Consider the following 19320-nt stretch of genomic DNA (forward strand, 5'->3'; position numbering starts at 1 on the left):
GCAACCACTGAGTGTTATAGTAATATTTTCAGCAAGTTTTCTTTATGTTCCCAGAACGTTCTTCTTACAGTTCGGATAACATTCTCTATAAACATAAAAAAATGTTATTAATTGTTTTATTGTTAATATATCACATTACATCACATTTTCATTAAAACAATAACAAATGAAAAAAACAGTGTAATGTCAGTCCTCAATAACATGTTGTTAATGTTCCTTTGAAAAGGTTCTTCCTTTGTTCTCATGTAACATTGTGGGAACGTTTTATACAGAACATTCTCCGATCCGTCACCTCTCAGCATCACCAAAACATCCTCAGAGTGCTGCAGTTCAAACGTTATGTCTCAGTCAGCACTTAACCTCACAGTAACATTATTCGACATGAGAAACATCCTTAAAATGTTCTTTGAACGTTAGATTGAAATGTTTTTTTAAAACATTATTTTAACTTGTAGGGAACATTAGCCAGTGCTGTGGGAACGTTCTCTGCTAGCTGGCTGAAGGAAGATATATGTATATATATTATGAACAGAAGCAAAAGAAAAAAGAAAAGTGATTTTGTTAAAAAGGATAAAAAAAAAAATATTACGTAAATTAAAATGAGATAAAATTAAAAAAATGAAATTATATCTGTGAACATTTTTCACTAATAAATATACTGTGTGTCCATGACTGACAGCTTTACAGGACAACTGAAACAATGTGTGCTGAGTTTATTTACTATAAATATATAAATATATAAAAAATAAAGGTGTGAAATATTCCACAATCTGATAAACCTATAAAACATCAGTTATTGATTTGAATCAGTGCATCGATCAGTAAATCTCCTCTGCAGCAGCTCAGCGGGCCTCAGGGTCTCTGCTGCCGCTCTGCATGCTGGGAAACGTAGTTCCAGCGACGGCGCCATTCTAAACCAGCTAAACCTCTCCGGCCAATCACAGCAGCGCAGCCGCCCTCTCCAGCCAATCACTGCTCGCTAACTAACTCACCGGCCAATCACAGCACTTCAAATCCCCCAGCAACAAATCACAGCCCCGCGAACACCCCGCAGCCAATCACAGCGACTCCTACAGCCGACCAGCCAATCAGATCACAACAACATCCATGATGCTGCTCGGCACTGCGCCTGCGCAGACGGCAGACAGCTGATAACTCATCTATTATGCTACTTGGCTAAATAAAAAAACCTGCAGAAAGCTACCGGAGCCGCCGCGGGACCACCGGAGGACCGACGCTCAAAGTAAACACGGCCGTCTGTCCGGTACCGGGGGGTGAGCGGGTGTTGGGGCGGTGTGTGTCGGAGTGTGTCGGTGTGTGTCGGAGCCTGGCCGCCGCCGCTCGGCGCCTTCAGACAAAGCTCAGCTAACAGGCTAACGGCTCGTTAGCCTCCAAACACGGAGCGGTAACATCTGAGGAGATCGGCTCCGTGAGCGCGTGAATCCGCTCCGCGTGCGACTCGTTACCGAACAAACGGCGAGTTATCCCGTTCGGCACGCGCTCACGCACCAGCGCGAGCGCTATTTATCATCTTAACGACACAAACGTCTTCGGTAAGCAGCATAGCTAGCATTAGCTAGCCACCTAGCTTGTGTTCTGCCTCGGCTTGCCCGCCATCTTTTTAAAGCGAGATAAATGGGATGTTTCGTTAGCTGCAAAAAGCCGCTCACCTGGGCAGGTGGAGCAGTTAGCGCGAGGCTGTGTCGCTGACGGAGCGGCAGGTGAGCAGGTGTGCCTGTGCGTGTGTGTGTTTGTGGCCGCGGTTCGGTGGATTTGTGCAGTTTGTTGGTGAGCAGCGGGGCTGTTAGCAGTTAGCTCGCTGTTAGCCGCTGAGCCGCAGCAACATGCAGGCAGCAGCGGGACTCTCACAGCTGCGGACCCGGGCAGGACGCACCGAGAGCCGGGCTGCTGAGAGGAGGTGTGCCGGGCAGGTAGGAGGCTCAGGTGTGTGTGAGAGTGTGTTTGGACAGAGTGTAAACACTGAGGCGAGCTGTGTGTCTTCAGAGCTGACCGACCTGCTGCTGCTGTACTCTGACTGTGGAGGAGTAATCTATTACTTTAGAGAGAGTAGGGTGAAGTCAGGTAGTCTGGGACAAATAAGTGTTTACATCTTGGACTATTTAACCCTTTTAAACCTGGAACATCTTCACTTTTCTTGTGCTGCTTGTAGATGCGGTTTACAATTACTTAACCTCTTTGAAAATCACCTAAAAAAGTGCAAAATAAAGTTAAAAATAGATATTTTTGTAATCTAATTTTAAATACATAATCATGATAACTACGAATATAGCCTTTTCTTTTTTTTTTAAATTTTCCCCAGTCGTTTAATATTTGTTTTATTTAAGAATCAGAATCTGTTTTTATTGCCAAGTACATTTACATATGCGAAGAATGTGAATTTGTGTTTTGGTGCAAAACAATTAACATAGAGGAGAGAATAAAAACAGTGAATTTAAACAGAATAGGACATAAGATAAAAGGTATAGCAGCAATTTAAATATATACAATGACACAAAGGAATATTAAGGACGCAAAATGAATATTCAAAAGGTGCAATAGAGGGATTGTACAGTTTTTCAGAAACATTTTGTTTTTCTAGCTAATTAGGTAATTTTCTGTTCCCTCAGTTTTTACTAATTTTTATTTTATTTATTTTGTAATTATATTGTAATTTGTGTTACATTTGATGTAAAGTTGGTGATTTCCTTTTTATGTTTGTGATAGAAATTTTATGTCAAAGGAGTAATCTATTACTTTAGTGAGAGTAGATTGAAGTCAGGTAATCTGTAACAAAAAAGATTTACATCTTGGACTATTTAACCCTTTTAAACCTGCGTCGACATCACTTTTCTTGTGCTGCTAGTAGATGCGATTTACAAGTATTTGATCCTTTGAAATGTCAGCAGATTAGTTGGATTTCTGGTGAAATCATTGAAAGAAGGCAACGAGTAACTTAACAAGAGATGACATAAATATTAGCAAGAAATTTGTAAAAACAAAACAAGAAAATTATTGAAGGAAATGACTCAAAATGATTATTTTTTTTAAAAGGGAAAAAAGTTAATGGAACAAAACAGAAAAAAGTGCCAACATAAAAATTAAAAATATATATTTTTTGTAATCTAATTTTAAATACATAATTACGATAACTATAACTGAATATAGTTTTCTTTATTTTCCCTTGTCATTTCATAATTTGTTTTGGGTGGTGTTTTTTTATTTATTTTTTTAGCTAAGTTATATGTTGTTTTCTTGTCGTTTTATTTTTTTTTTCAATTTGTGGGACATTTTATGAAAAGTCGGTGATTGCCTTTTTTTATTTGTTTTGGAAAGTAATTCCATATCAAAGGTTTAAATAATAATGACATTTCTAACGGTTTTTGAGCACAGCATGCGTGATGAACACCATCGTCAGGATTTTTTTTTTCTTCAGTTTGCAGGACATTTCTTTCTAAGTTGCTCGTTGCCTTTCTGTTGTGTTTTCGAAAGAAATCAAACGAACTTTCTCAGATTTCAGAAGTTTTGGTGGGTTTTTTAAAAGGTTAAATTTAAGCAGCCAATCAACTGTGATTTTTAGTATTTTTACAATACAAATTAACTTTCAGGGTAAAGGGCTTTGAGTGAGTACTTGATGCATTCAGGTAAAATAGGACAAGTAAGGTTTTGCAGCTTAGCAGCCAGTCACAGAGCGAGGGATGCATCATAATGAAACATCTGCATCAGCACAGAATTAACTTTTCTGGCGATATGATGCTTTAATTATGTGACTTTAATGAGTTGAAACATGTCAAATTGTCCCTGGTTTTGGTCTCAGGGAGAGCATTCAGACTGTTAAGGTAAAAAATGCTCAATTGAAACCCATTCAAACTGACTGTTTTTATTATTTCTGGGTGTCATTCTGGGCTTTTGACTCTGAATTTGTCATTTTGACTATTTTCCACCTGATGAGGTCATTTTGACCATATTTGGCATATGGAGGAAATACATGCTATTTCCACTAGGTGACCTGTCACAGTCAATGTAGCTGCTGATCACTGACATATCCCAGACTGTCAGCAGCTACACTCACACACTGACATATCCCAGACTGTCAGCAGCTACACTCACACACTGACATATCCCAGACTGTCAGCAGCTACACTCACACACTGACATATCCCAGACTCTGATAATAATGAATACTACTACTACTACTACTACTACTACTAATGATGATAATAATAATAATAATAATTAATAATAATAAATAATCTGCTCAGCATGCAGTATATTGAAAATAATTCTTTTTTTGTGTAGTTTTTTTTTCATCTTAAAACATAGTGGCATCATGACAAACGAGGCATTTAGAGGATTAAATTTCAGAAAATTAATGAATATTTGATATTTATGATTTGGACCGATGTTGATTTTTTTTAAAGCTTGATTTTGAAAAGTGCAGTTTGTGCACAGAGCAATACAACTGTGTGTAATATTAAAGCAGCCAGTAAGGTGTTAAGTACTTTTCTTGTTTTTCTCAGCGAATGTGAACATTTTTAAAAGCATTGTATTTTCTGTCTGCATCTGCCACCAGTCGACTATCATGAAAAGAGCAAATGTAATAATTCCACTTCAGGAGAGACTCGGTGTTTTCTGCAGTTAGTGGAGAAACAATTGTGCTCGTATCGATATTGGCAGTTGGCCAAAGTGAGTTTGTGACTCACAGGGTTTATAATCAGTTGATCTGATCAGATCAGATGGATGGATGAGAGGAGCAGCTGCAGCAGAATGACTGCTTCAGTTTCACTTTCACTGCTCCTGATGATCTGCTGCTCCGTCTGTGCCCAGAGTGCTCTCTGCACTCCTGCAGTGTGGTGTAATCAATATCTTAGCGGTATATATATCCTAGCAGCTTTTAATCAACGTGTAAGCTACACAAATAGAAAATCAATACGTGAAGCAGATGTTTTGTTTGTGGTGGGCCTCCAAAAATAAATGAACGCTGCAGACAAATGACTTTGATTGTTTATGTCCTTAAAAAGTTGAACACTGCTCAATTCAAGGCTCCGTTCACCAAACATTTGCTATTTATTGTCAGAAAATAGTGAGTTTGTGGTGATATCTTAAAAACTCAGATGTAATTAGTTCACTCTCATAAAACATCAGAAAATACCCACATTTAAGAATCAGAAAGTTCTGCTGTCCCCGTTTAAAACAGGGACAAATGAGCGCAGATCTGAGTGCAGAGAAATCATCCTGCGCTAGAGTTTCCGTGTGACTCATGGAACGTTTTTGTCTCGATCGCAGCGTATGAATGACCAGCAGTTGATAATACGGCTGCTGAAGACAATTTTATCTAAAATATCCCAACCCCAATATATTCTGGTCTCAGAGGCCCCGAGAGTTTACCTTATGTCGAAGAGTAATACGGCCGGGAGGAGAAAACCTCTCTGAGCCAGAAATAAAAACACAGACGTCTCAGATCGAATTTAAGCGACAGGTTCTGTTTGACACATGAAAAGTTTCATCAGAGGAAGTCTGAAAAACGCCGTTTGGAAAGAAATCACTGCTGCAATCTTCACCGTCACTGCGGACAACCGATCTCCAGCTGAGATTAGAATATTTCATTTATACGTCCGTGATACGTAGCAACCTGTAGCTGACAAGTATAAATACATTTGCCTCTACATGCTATAACACTGTTGTTTTGATATACATATAAAAACTTATATTTGACCCAGAAGGTGGAGCGAGTGGCACTCAGATTGATGTTTTTACGTGGTTAAAATATGTTTTTATATTATCTATATTATCTATCTATCACTTTTCAAGCTGTCTCTCTCTCAGCTGAGACACAATTTAAAAGTCCCTCCTCAGTGCTGACATGATTTTAATGTCTGACCCGTTCTGCAGCTCCCTTTACCCTCTCATAAATAACAAACAGTCTGTTTCCCTAACCACCGAGGGAGGCCGGCGCGGCGACAAGGAGCACGCTCACAACACAGAGTCCAGTTAATGTCCGATGGAGGTGTTTTTTAAGACAAAAAAAGGAATCTTCTGACATTTTGAGAACGGAAATGTTTTTCTGCCTCTCAACATAGAGAGCTGATGATGCTAACTGTGTCTCTGTCTGTCTGTCTGTCTGTCTGTCTGTCTGTCTGTCTGTCTGTCAGGTTGTGCGATGGGAGTTTGTCTCCTCGGGGGAAACATCGAGCTGAAAAATCAACACCAACAACACCTGAACTGAACACACGCTAACACACTCCTGTGTGCCCTCACACACACACACACACACACACACACACACACACACACACACACACACACACACACACACACACACCCTCAGACCACAGAGGGAGTTGTTTTTTCACCTTCAGGTCGACACTGCCGTCCCACAGTGCATTGCTGCGCCACCGTCGTCCACCATGTCGGACGCCCCCGAGGCTGCGCCCCCCAGCCCCCCTGTCCTCACCAACCCGCCCCCCCCTGAGGTCACCAACCCCACCAAACCTGGCAGGTAGGACACACCTGAGACGCCCTCAGTCCCCACAGCTCTCGTCTTTACGTCCTTCTGTTTTGATCCTCACTGTGAGATGTGGACTCATTGGTGATTGAGACGTGTTGTCTGTGTCTTTGTGTCCTCAGAAAGACAAACCAGCTGCAGTACATGCAGAACGTGGTGGTGAAGACGCTGTGGAAGCATCAGTTCGCCTGGCCCTTCTACCAACCTGTGGACGCCATCAAACTCTGCCTGGCTGTAAGGCACACACCTGTCTCACACCTGTCTCACACCTGTCTCACACCTGTCTCACACCTGTCTCACACCTGTCTCACTGTCTTTATGCTAAGCTAAACATTTTCCATGTTTCCAGGACTACCACAAGGTCATCAAGAACCCCATGGACATGGGAACCATCAAGAAGCGTCTGGAGAACAATTATTACTGGAGCGCCAGTGAGGCCATGCAGGACTTCAACACCATGTTCACCAACTGTTACATCTACAACAAGGTACTACTACACTACTGCAGTACTACAGTATTATGCTGCCACAGTACTACAGACTGTAGTGTTGACTGTAAAGGCGCAGAGTTGTACTGAGAGCTGCAACCTGCTGTGATGAGGACACAGTGAGTCGTGTCTGCCACTAGATGCTACTGAAGAGTTGTAGATGTGTAATAGTACTTTTTAAATGTCCCGGTGTGTGTTTGTGTGTTTCAGCCCACAGACGACATTGTCCTCATGGCTCAGGCTTTAGAGAAAATCTTCCTGCAGAAAGTCGCTCAGATGCCTCAAGAAGAAGTTGCTCTGCTCCCTCCAGCTCCCAAAGGCAAGAGCAAGGGCAAACAGCCTGCTGCTGCTACTACAGGTACAGAGTACTACTGCAGTACTAATACTGCCACTGCAGGTACACAACACTGTACTGCTGCAGTACCAATACTGCTGCCACGGATACACACAATTCCTAGTTTTTGCCTTTTTTTGCTAGACCTTTTCCCCTTAGCTTTTAAATATTTTTTTTTTACTAAATCTACTTACAAGTTGCGGAACATTTCTTATTAAGTTGCTAATTGCCTTTTTCCCCGTGTTTATAAAAGGAATCACACGAATTTGCTTTGGGTTCAAAGGCTTAAATACTTGTGAGGGGAACCTAAAAGCAGCGCAATAGACGTGATGTCACTCCGGGGTTCAAAGGGTTAAAACCACGTGATAATGTCACTGCAGGTGTGTCTTTGTGAATGGACGTACTAACGGTTGTGTCTCTGTGTGTCTCTCTCAGTGAGTCAACAGGCCGAGTCTTCAGCCTCCCCTCCCCCCTCCTACCCCTCCCCCTCTCCCTCTCAGACGCCTGTCATCTCGACCACGCCCACACCGGTACAGACCACGCCCCCTGTCTCTGCCCCGCAGCCCCCGGCAACCATGATGCCGTCTGCACAGCCCGTTGTCAAGGTAACAGACGTGTGCTGTTGGACAGCATCACATGACCCACAAAATAAAAGAAAACACTGACTTTTCCGTCTCCCTGTCCCTTTGTACCTACATGTCTCTCTGCACCCGTCTGTCCCTTTGGCTTGTCTCTGTCCACACCTCTGTCTCTACCTTTTCTGCTCCTGTCTCCACTGTCTGTCTGCCTGTCCTCACACCTGTCTGTGTCTCTAACAGAAGAAAGGCGTGAAGAGGAAAGCCGACACCACCACTCCCACCACGTCGGCCATCTCTGCCGGCCGCGCCGATTCTCCGTCCGCCCAGGACACCAAACCGGCCAAATTAGGCTCGTCCCGCCGCGAGGCTGCCGCCCGGCCGGCCAAGACTCGCAGGGAGACGGTTGAAGAGGTTGCAGGCGGTGATGTGGGAGGTGGTGGAGGGGGAGCCGGGAGGAGTAAGGGCGGTAAGCTGGGCGAGCAGATGAAACACTGCGACGCCATCCTGAAGGAGATGCTCTCTAAGAAACACGCCGCCTATGCCTGGCCCTTCTACAAGCCGGTGGATGCCGAGGCGCTGGAGCTGCACGACTACCACGACATCATCAAACACCCCATGGACCTCAGCACCGTCCGGGTAACGCTCACACGTCACCACATACAAATCACACCGCCATGACATCATTACACACCAAGTTCAGATGTAGCTGTGACATCTGATCCTGTGTTTGAGGATCCAGGACGAATAGATTTTTAGGATGATATGAATCAATGAATCATCAATTAATCAGTTGTCAAGAATTTAATCAGACGTGACATTTAATCTGTCATTTAGAGGGCTGTATAATGCTGTCAAAGCTTTGATTTAGGAAAACAAACTGGTATTGTTTAAATTAAGCAAAATTTTTATGTTTTTTTTTTTTCAAAAAGCGATTAATCAGTTAACTAGTTTGACCAATAATCAATTAAGGAAAGTATTTACAATTTGCAACCCCTAGCTGAGTTAAAAATATATATAAAAAAAGAGAGGGCTGAGAATGTGTCCTTGTGGGACTCCGTACGCTGAATTTACTGCAGCCAAAATCACAGCTGTGCAGATAAAATTCAAAGAGTCAGACTCTCCAGAGGGCTTGGGTGGTATTTAATATTTTATACCTTCCTGAAAGTTCACCAGGGTATTTGGGTATGAGGGTATAAATGTGCTGCACTAAAACCCACCCCCATACAACATCCCTTGGTCCTTGGACCCTCACAGAAGATAAGGAAAAACTCACCAAACAAAACCCTTTGACAGGTAAAAAAAAAATGGTAGAAACCTCAGGAAGACCAACTGAGGCGGGATCCCTGTTTCAGGATGGACGGACGTGAAATAGATGTCATAAACAAAAGAGCAGTACTAATTATACAGAAAGTGCACTCAAGATAACACCAATGTTTATCTAATCAGGATTACTGAAACGTAAAGATGTAGTTGGCTTACAGACTTTGTTAATTATGTTCACGGTAAAAAGCACACTATTACCAGAATTTCCACAAAAATTGTTTGAGAACGAAGATCATAAAAGGAAATGTAATTTTAAATATCAATATGCATAAAAGGTTGCATCAGTATCTTTCAGTTAAAAAAAGGACATGATTATTAGAAAATATGAAGTTGCTATAAATGTGTTTTTTGGTGAGTTGCTATATCTGGCTTTTGATTTATTTTTTCTGTAAGTACTAAGTAACTGAAGGACAGACCATCTACTTTTATCTGTTGATTTATTTTTAAAAAAGCGCCTGTAAGATTTTCTTCTCCCTGCCCCTTTTCGATCATGAAATCTAATGTGATTTTAATTGTCTATTTCCATGACCGGAATAAAAAAGTTCTAAAAAAACAAAACAATTAGAGTAGTATAAGTGTATATAGTATGCAGAGAAAATGTGTTCAAATTGTAGAGATGATACTGAGACCTTCACAGAGCTGCCAGTCTGGACTCTTAAATCTCAGTTTTTACATTTTTGATATCTCTCTCCCCCAACAGAAAAAGATGGATAAAGGAGAGTACAGTGATCCTCAAAGTTTTGCGACAGATGTCAGGTTAATGTTCTCCAACTGTTACAAGTACAACCCTCCAGACCACGAGGTGGTGGCCATGGCCCGCAAGCTGCAGGTACGTACAACCTCCAGAACGTCACAGAATCTTCACCTCATTGATCTCTCCAGTCAGTAAACATCAGTACTTCTGTCCTCAGGATGTGTTTGAGATGCGTTTCGCTAAGATTCCAGATGAGGGCCTGGAGGCATCAGTCCCGTCTACAACACCATTAGTCAGTAAAAGCACCGCCTCCTCTGACAGCAGCAACAACTCCTCCTCAGACGAATCGTCCGACTCAGAGGAGGAGCGGGCCACGCGATTGGCTGAGCTTCAGGAGCAGGTTGGTGCTGCCGACCAATCACAGGTCAAGAACATCCTGGTTTTCTTCTTTTTTAATATAATTGTAGATTTAATGAAAGTTGACAAATTATTTGATTTATTTTATATAAAATTATTTTTGATTTAAAATGACTGATCCTACATGTGTGTGATTTAGATTAATTCATAGAATAATACATCAGTTGAAGGCGTTTCTAAATGTTGATCGGAGGTTAAAGGTATTGATAATCAGTATATTCCACCAGTTGAAGGCGGTGCACGAGCAGCTGGCCGTCCTGTCCCAGGCTCCAGTCAGCAAGCCAAAGAAGAAGAAAGAGAAGAAAGACAAGGAGAAGAAGAAAGAGAAGGAGAAAGACAAAGGGAACAAAGGGAAGATTGAGGAAGAGAAGAAACCCAAGGCAGCTGCTCAGCAGCCCAAACCAGCCAATCAGAAGAAAGCGCCAGCTAGAAAAGCCAACAGCACGGTGACTGCCACAAGGTACGATTCAAGTATTGGTGTTCCTTAATTCTAATCAAAGAATAAACACATGAAAACTACATTTTTAAGAACTGCTTTGGGACTGAATTTAGAGTGTGACCAACCAGAGTGACTCGGTGTGTTTCCAGGCAACCTAAGAAAGGCAGTAAGGCATCAGGCGGAGGCTCCGCCAACGGAGACGACGGCGAGGAGTCATCCCTGCCGATGTCGTATGACGAGAAGCGCCAGCTGAGTCTGGATATAAACCGGCTGCCGGGGGAGAAGCTGGGCCGCGTCGTTCACATCATCCAGTCCAGAGAGCCATCGCTGAGGGACTCCAACCCTGACGAGATTGAGATCGACTTTGAAACCCTCAAACCCTCCACACTTAGAGAGCTCGAGCGCTATGTCAAATCCTGCCTGCAGAAGAAGCAGAGGAAGCTACTGCGTAAGTACTAAGTACCAAAATCGTACACTGTTTACCAAATTGAATAGGTACGTCCTCTGCCCTTCTCAGGTATATCCTCTGCCATTCAAGGGTACCCATTTCAGCGGGGCAATTTGGCCCTGATCTCTGAAAATTGAATATCATTGATTTGTGCATCTGTTTATTGACCCATCTCTCTCTCTCTCTCTCTCTCTCTCTCTCTCTCTCTCTCTCTCTCTCTCTCTCTCTCTCTCTCTCTCTCTCTCTCTCTCTCTCCAGAAAAGGCAGCGGGTGGTGGGGCCTCAGGAGGCGGGGCTAGTCGTTTAAGTGGCAGCTCTTCTTCCTCCTCTGATGACAGCTCCTCAACAGGAACCTCCTCCTCCTCTGACACAGACTGAACACACACACACACGCACACACACACAGTACACACACAAACACACATGTTACTGAATACACTCACTGATTACACACACAGAGGTTTATCCACTCTACACACAACTCAATCTATACAGGTAAAACACGCAGATACACACAAACATCCATGTAAACTTCCATCCTGAACAAACACACAAAAGACAGAGATACACACTCTGAACTTCTTACAACACACAATCACACATATATAAACAACACACACACACGCCCAGACTTGGAGACTGTATGTAAATAGGCTGACCTGTTTTTTAGCTCCTAGTGTCGTTTTTTCTTTCTTTTTTTTTTTTCCCTGGAGGAATGCCGACAGATCGAAGAGGAGAAGAAGAAAGCAAAAACTTCAGCGAGAGAAGAAGAATGGAGGCAGAGGTGTGGTAGAGAGACGGGCAGCCTGTCTGTCTGTCCGTCTGTCTGTCTGCGAGTCATGTCGACCTTTCTGGACACTTGAGCTTTGTGGAAGTTTTCTTCTTCTTCCTCTTCTTGGCTGGCCGGCTGTGACCCCTGACCTCTGAAAACATTCCAGAAGCATCCGTAGAGCATCATGGGAGGAGAGGAGGAGGTGATCTCCGTGGGTTTTACCCAAGAATCAAGGTCTCAGATATTGATTGATTGGGTGTGGACCACCTGCAAAGAAAGAGTTTCCTCAAATGTTTGTTTGCAAAGAGGAAACGTCTGTGAGACAAAGTTGAGGGCATCGTGGGACACACGGGAGCCAGTCACGTGTGATCAGAGTGTCGTTCAGATCTGCAGTAGCTCTGTGACCAGTGAAACACACTGGTGACGATCCAGTTCAAACATCAGCGGTCAGATAAACTCCACCTATCAGCTGGTAGAGACTTGAAACTTGGCGCTGAGAGAACCTCATTAGGGTCGTTAATATTAAGTGGTGCATTTGAGTGTTTTTAATGATCCACTCGGTGTTTACTTTTCGATATCTGAACATGAGAGTTGGGCAGAATTTAACATTCTTGACCTTCAAACCCTATGATGGTGGTGCTGCTGACTTTGAGCTTTTCCGACTGATAATTACACAACAGAAATCCACAAAAAGTTAAGTAAAGTAATTTTCTCACAGCTACTTTCTGCATTAAACAGAGAAATACAGCTCTGCTCCTTTTTAATTAAACTTTCAGAGTCACTTTAGACTGACGTTAACGCGTCATAAAACTGGACAGAAACAAAATAAAACTCACCCAAACCGTCTCGGTTCCTCTTGTGAGTAATCTAGTCAGTGAGTTCACTGTTCCGCAAATCAGCAGCTTGTTTGGTCCAAATAAATCCTAAATTCACTTAGTGTGATGTAAAAACACGCCGTCATTTCCCACGCTCTCTCTCTCTCTCTCTCTCTCTGACTGCTGGCCGCCGGCTGGTTACGGTCCTGTGCCTCCTTCCACCACCACCAGGTGTCGCTGTGTCTTTCAGCTCAGCTACTCCATCAGCAGAGACCGCAGACTGAGCTCTGGTGGTGCCTTCTGCGCACTGCATACAATGAGTTTAATAGAAAGTAAGCGCCAGGATTTGTGATAGGATTTAAAAACAAACCTTCTGGGTTTTTGTCTTTTTCCAGAGAAAATCCAGTAATTCTGTTACAGACCACGACGTGTCTGCAGAGTTTCATGTGGTCTTGATGTGGTTCAGGTGTTGGAGGTTTGTTGTGTTGCTGCTGCAGACAGAAGAAGGTGGTTGAAGCTGGTGTTTGGTGAACTGCAGAGGCTTTGAATGAATCTTTTGAATGTTTGCATTCAGTAAATCTTTAATGCAATTTTATTCCGCTTTCAGCTGGTGCTGAACTAAGTGTTTTTAATTAGTTATAGAGATGTTAACGAGGAATCTTTTTGACTGGTTCCACATGTCTCACCAGTTTGTTGCACTGCAGCCCACCCGGGTCTAGTAGGAGCTGCAGGGTTCCCACAGTCATGGACAACCTGGAAAAAGTCATGGAATTTCCCAATCACATTCACAAGTAAAGGAACTACTAAAAATCATTGAAAGTTTTGGGGAAATCCTGGAAATGTGTTGTGTGTAATGAATTGACCAACATTAATGTAATATAAAGGTGAATTTATTTTCTGCAGCTGATGACGTAACGTAGCTGTAATAAGCGTTAAGTTTCTTCATTTCCTCTCCGCGTTGTCTCTCCTCATGTCGGCTCACCGGACGTGAAAAATCATTTCTGAAGCACTTCAGGCTGAGGGGAGAAGCATACACGTTTAAATGACTGTATGTTGTTTTATTTTACAGCCGATTTTTAAAGAAAACTTGCCTTTCTTTAAAAAAAAAAAAATGGGTGATTTGTTTTTCTTTATATATTTTTTTTCTTTTTAATGTTTGGCAATTTGTTCATTTAAAATTATTTTGGTAATTGTTTTTTTCTGGCCATTTTGTTTTATAGAAAATGGATTTAAAAATTCAATTTTGTTTCTATCTATTTTAATATTTTTATTTTTTTGTCCCTTAAAAGTTCTTTTCAAAGAACCATGCATTTGGACGGTGCGTTTTCTGAAAAGTGGAAATATTTTGGCAAGTTTTTAATAAAAAAATAATAAAAATAACAGTTTGGGTTGGGAATGCATGTTTTTAAAAATCATGTTAAATGACACCATTTATCACAGTCAGAAATTAAAAAAATGTTTGATTTTTATATTTCTGATGGTCCTTGAACACATCATTGAGGAAGTATTGAAATTTTGTCCATGAAAATGTGTGGGAACCCTGCAGCTCGATACCCGACTCGACGGCTGGAGGGCGGGGCCTGACATTCTCGACCATAAACAGAAGTGCCGCAGACTGCAGTAAAAACTGATGATGAATAGTCTGAATGTGCTGCATACATGTCAATTCAGCAGGAGATGTTAAATTTGTCAAACAGCTTGACTCAGAAATCGAAACAGAATCTGCCGTTTGTGACCCGCAGCAAAGCCAGAATTTTGGGGTGTTAGTGAATATTGGTGTGCGTGTAACTGCAGCCGACGGCGCGTTGGACTAAGAGAAAAGACTGTTTTTGTATATCATGTCTTTTTTTCCTTAAAAACAAACCAGTTAGTCTGCGGTTGTTGAGCGTCGGCATTTGAAAAGTGAAATTAAGCGACTCTGATGAGTCATATTCCTGATGGATCATGAAGTCTGATAAATATTGTGGAAAAAAATCCATCTGAGTTTCTGTCGTGACAAAGATTTAGTTCTTAAATGCACCAAAAGTTTCCAGAATCAACAAACCACCAGAACTTAAATTTAACAACAAACGGTGAAGCGACGCAGTTTCTCTCTGCAGCAAGTTTCAAGTCTCTGCACCAGTTTTTCTTTTCAAATTAAAAATGAAAATCTTGATTTTTCATCATCAGTGAGACTCTGATGGATCATCTGTCAAACGCTTCTTTAAAAACATCAGTCTGAGACCGAAACCGTCCTCCGCCGGTCCCCACACCCACACCCACACCCTGCTGTCTGTCCCCGGGGTCAACGCCGGGAGGGGGGGCCCCAGGCTCGGCCCCTCCCCCAGCCAGCGCCGGCTCCGTCAGCGCAGAGCGAGACAAACAAACTGCTTTTATTATTTTTTTAACACTACATTTCCTTTATTTTATTTTTCAGTTTTTATTTTGATTTTTCAGGTTGTGTGCTGAACTTGTTTGTGTCTTATAAGGTTCTCGATATAAAAATGTCTTTGTACCGCTGTCCTGTTCAAACCCCCCCCCCCGCCAACGCCACACCCCGCCAAAACAAAACCACTCACATTGTCCTGCCCCCCCCCTTCCTGTCAGGAAGAGTCCCGATCAGACGTCTCAAATCTCTTAAAGATGATTATTTGAGCTCATTTTCAAAGAAGAAGAAGAAGAAAAAAGGTTCCCAGAAACCGGAGAAATGAATCTGTCGACGTCTTTGACAAACTGCAGAGAAAACCAGCTGTTTATTTTCAGGATGAACTTTCACTCTTTAAAATGTCCAAAGTAAAGACGAACTCAAATTATTTTTTTTTCACCGGCAAGCAAGAACAAAAGTTTCAGTCAAACTAATTTTGGAGATTAATTTTCAGTTTAAGCATTTTAAATAAGTTTAAAAGGTTTTATCCCAAGTTTTACTTCAAGCTCTAATTTTGTTGTTTTAAATAAAGTTTTATGTGATTGGCTGAAACTTTTAAAAACAAACCGGGTCGTGTTTATGGTGACACCACAGCCTCCTGTTCAGCTGATTGGTTGGGTGAAGCTTCTTCAGGTTTGGGACGCAGCTGACACCTCACAGTGATGTAGTTTTGACCTTTGACCCCTGATGTCTGTGTGGTCATGCTGAGGAACACAGGTGTCTCATGTCTCCTGAAGGTCTTTGCACACTGAGTCCAGATTTTTGGGTGCGTTTGTTTTAATCCTAAAAAAAAAAAGATTATGACAGAAACGTTGCACTCTGGCGAGTTTGATATTTCTGTTCACCACCAAAATTCACAACATGAGACGGGTTTGCTTCCTGTGTCTCTGCACCGGAGACAACTCCCTGTCCGTCTCCTCTCTCCTGTCTCTTGTGTTCGAGTTGTCGTCCTGTCCGTGTTCGGTCCACGTCCTTCTTCCTCGTTATCGTCATCCACCTGACTTGAGTGATAAATTTATTGAATGTTGATAAAACTCAACGTGGAGCTGACTGTGTTTCCACACACGTGTGTGATGTCATGTGACTTCTCCTCTGGTGATAACATCCCAGTAACCATGGCGATGGATGTTCAAAACAGCAGCTTTATTTCTATTGCAGCCACCAAACTAGCTGTCATAATTTCCAATCCAAGCAGTTTGGACAAATTTGACTTTTTACGGTCGCCTCAAACAGCAGAGGAGAAACTTTTCTGCAATAAACTTTTTTTTTTAATGGGTTTTATCCACATTTACTAAATAAGTCGCGTAAGTTTTGCACAAATCCGTGATGGAAACCTGCCGCGTGATTCGTCCCACTGACACGTTTTCTCTGATTGTTGGTCGAACCTTTTCCGAAAACTTTAATGAAAGTTTCTTGATTGACCCAACATGATGTCATGCTCATTTTTGGACATAAATAAAATCCTCAGTGTGTAAAGGTGTTGAAACACCAACAGGGAGACACTGGAGATCATTTTAATGATATTTTTTGGATGAATTGTTTGTGAAACATCAGCAGCCTGAAGTGATGTCATCACGCGTCCAAACATTGTTTACAAACACCCCAAAAATCTGAAACATCAGCTGCAGCGTCGGACCACTGAGAGCAAATCCTGCAAACTTTCTCCATTATGAAAATATTTTGTGATTCATAATTTAGTCAAAAAAATTAAATAATTGAGCAGATTTACACACGGACATGAAACTCCACCACGCTCTGCTCTGATTGGTCAGTTTAAGGTCATGGGGTGCGGGGCGTCGCCGTGTTTTTGCTGATCAGATCAATCAGGACAAACCAATCAGATTCAGTCATGTGACTCAAACACTCGGCTCACCTGTCCACCTGTCTGTCCCTCCGTCTGTCTCCTCCTGTCTGACCTTTGACCTCTGCCTACAGGGCATTGGCGTGTTGTTGTGGAGAGCTTTAAAAACAGAAGCACGATTGATTAACGAATTGATTTGATTGGAATTATTCTGTCAATCGATAAATTCATTTCAGTCGTGTTTTTCTCACCTCAGCTTCATCGATTGTCCTGATTTTCACTTTTTGTCTCTTTTCAAACCGGAGCTTTCTGTCACTGTCATGGTCTCCATCGGCGGGCGGAGTTTCTCTGTTGTCATGGCAACGGTTCAGTTATTGTTGTGTATAAACATGTCGGGGAAACTACAAAAAAAACATGTCTGTTTTTATTTTGGACATTTTACAGACCGATCAATAACGGATTGATAAGTGTTGATGCAGACAGACGGACAGACAGCTGGTTGCCATGGTAACCCTCCTCTGTTTTTAGTTGATGGTCGAGCTTTGATGCTAATAGTTAATTTTTGTATTTTAATAAGAAAAAGGAAAAAAGTGATTTTATGTATTTGCATGCACTCCGGCCGTACGTTCTTTCTTCCGTATGTTTGAGCACTGTATAGTAGCTGTATAGTAGCTGTCTGAGGTTTAGATCCAACTCCGCTCCATAGAGTAGAGAGTCACGGAGACAGAGAGAGAGACAGAGACAGAGAGAGAGAGCGAGAGAGAGAGAGAGAGCGAGAGAGAGAGAGACAGAGAGAGAGACAGAGAGAGAGAGAGGACGAACCCACGAAAAACCAACAAGTGAATTATTTGATGTAATTACTGATATGGGATCCTTATTTTCTGAGTTCCTTTGTTTTCATAAATAAACACATAAACTGAACCACTGACTCGACTGTCAATCACACACACACACACACACACACACACACACACACACACACACAGTGACACACCTAAACACTGGGGGTCTAACGATCCATCGATCTGCGTCAATATATTGATTAAATGAGCAATGATCACGTAACATTGATGCAAAGTGTAAACATCGATCCATATCCTCTTTTCGATGCGCTCTTATTTTGAAAGTCTCTGTCATGTCACACAGCGTCCGGCAGATGATGACGTAATGGCGAGTAGCCGATATGATGAGGATAAATATGAAGACGATAAATCACTATTATTTACTCGAGAATAAATCATCAGTGTGGAAATTTTGTTATTCGGAGAATGTGCGAGTCAACAGACGGCACACGTGAAATGTTTATAAAAGCTGTGCTGAGGAAACAGGAAGTACCTACTGGCCACTTCGCTGACTTCTTGCTAATGTTACGTTAGCTGCTCTGTTTCAGTGACGTTGACGGAAGAAACGAGCATGTAGACTAAAAGGCATCTGTTCTGACGGGAGATGCAGCGACTTAAACCAGCGGTGAGTCAGAGAAAACATCAGTAATATGACACTGGTTCAGTAATGAGGAGAGGAAAAGTCCGCTAGCCGCTGCAATGTAAAATGCCATTGGCTTATGCTAACAATGGTAGCATGTTGTGTATGTGGGGGAAATGTGACCTACAGTTGTTTTGTCTGTGAACGTTGATATTTATTATTGAGGTTTATACTTTAGTGAAAAGATCTTGTTGTTCTTCCACGTTTTGAGGATGTTGGGAGAAGTTTGTCTTTAAGTCAGACAGCCCTGAAGTTTTAGGAAAAAAGATCACGGTTTGAGTTAAAATGAGAACATTCTTCCCACAAAGCCTTTTCAAACAGAGTGAATCAGTTTTAATTATTTCCAGTTATGTTTATGTTGTTTTTATCTTTTCTTGCCAAAAGCAAAGAAAGTGTTGGCAGCTTCTCGTGTAAGCGACTGTGTTAACTGAGCAGATAATATTGACAAATACCAATCGCAGACCCCTGAATCGAACTGAATCGAAATTGAATTGTGGCAGACTTTGTAATATCGGCAAATATCGTATCATAGTCCAAAGTATTGATATAATATTGTATCATAATGAAACCAGTGATTTACACCCCACTAAACAGAAACACACAAGGACTCAAGAAAAACCTGGAAAAGTCTTGGAATTTTTTTCACAAGGGTATTAGAAAAAAAACAACAAAAAACCCCCACGATGTTTCCCGATGATCATTTCTGTTTTTACAGAAATGATCATCGGGAAACATCTCTCTGGCTTAAATTTTAAATAACAAAAATTCACCAAAAGATTTTTCTTTAAAAATCAACAAAACATTTAAAGACAAAAAATTGCAAAA

The 19320-nt window shown here is 41.8% G+C and overlaps 1 protein-coding gene across 4 annotated transcripts; it reads left to right on the plus strand.

Annotated features, from left to right (window-relative positions):
• The first annotated feature begins 1113 nt into the window (after positions 1-1113).
• On the plus strand, positions 1114-17934 carry LOC121938510 (bromodomain-containing protein 3-like). Of its 4 annotated transcripts, none has more exons than XM_088076139.1 (12): positions 1114-1243; positions 6150-6496; positions 6625-6736; positions 6852-6989; positions 7200-7347; positions 7759-7928; positions 8142-8537; positions 9925-10053; positions 10136-10342; positions 10563-10795; positions 10924-11222; positions 11481-17934. In XM_088076139.1, exons 2-12 carry the CDS (start codon positions 6405-6407, stop codon positions 11597-11599), a joined length of 2043 nt encoding a protein of 680 aa, XP_087932265.1. In that variant the 5' UTR covers positions 1114-1243; positions 6150-6404; the 3' UTR covers positions 11600-17934. The 4 variants fall into 4 exon arrangements, with proteins under 4 accessions (XP_087932265.1, XP_087932268.1, XP_087932267.1 ...); XM_088076142.1 differs by having other exon boundaries at positions 10136-10318; XM_088076141.1 differs by lacking the exon at positions 1114-1243 and adding an exon at positions 1258-1274.
• Positions 17935-19320: the final 1386 nt, after the last annotated feature.

The sequence above is a fragment of the Plectropomus leopardus genome, chromosome 4 (assembly GCF_026936395.1).
Source record: "Plectropomus leopardus strain MGB_pleo_1.0 chromosome 4, ASM2693639v1, whole genome shotgun sequence".
Classification (NCBI taxonomy): domain Eukaryota; kingdom Metazoa; phylum Chordata; class Actinopteri; order Perciformes; family Serranidae; genus Plectropomus; species Plectropomus leopardus.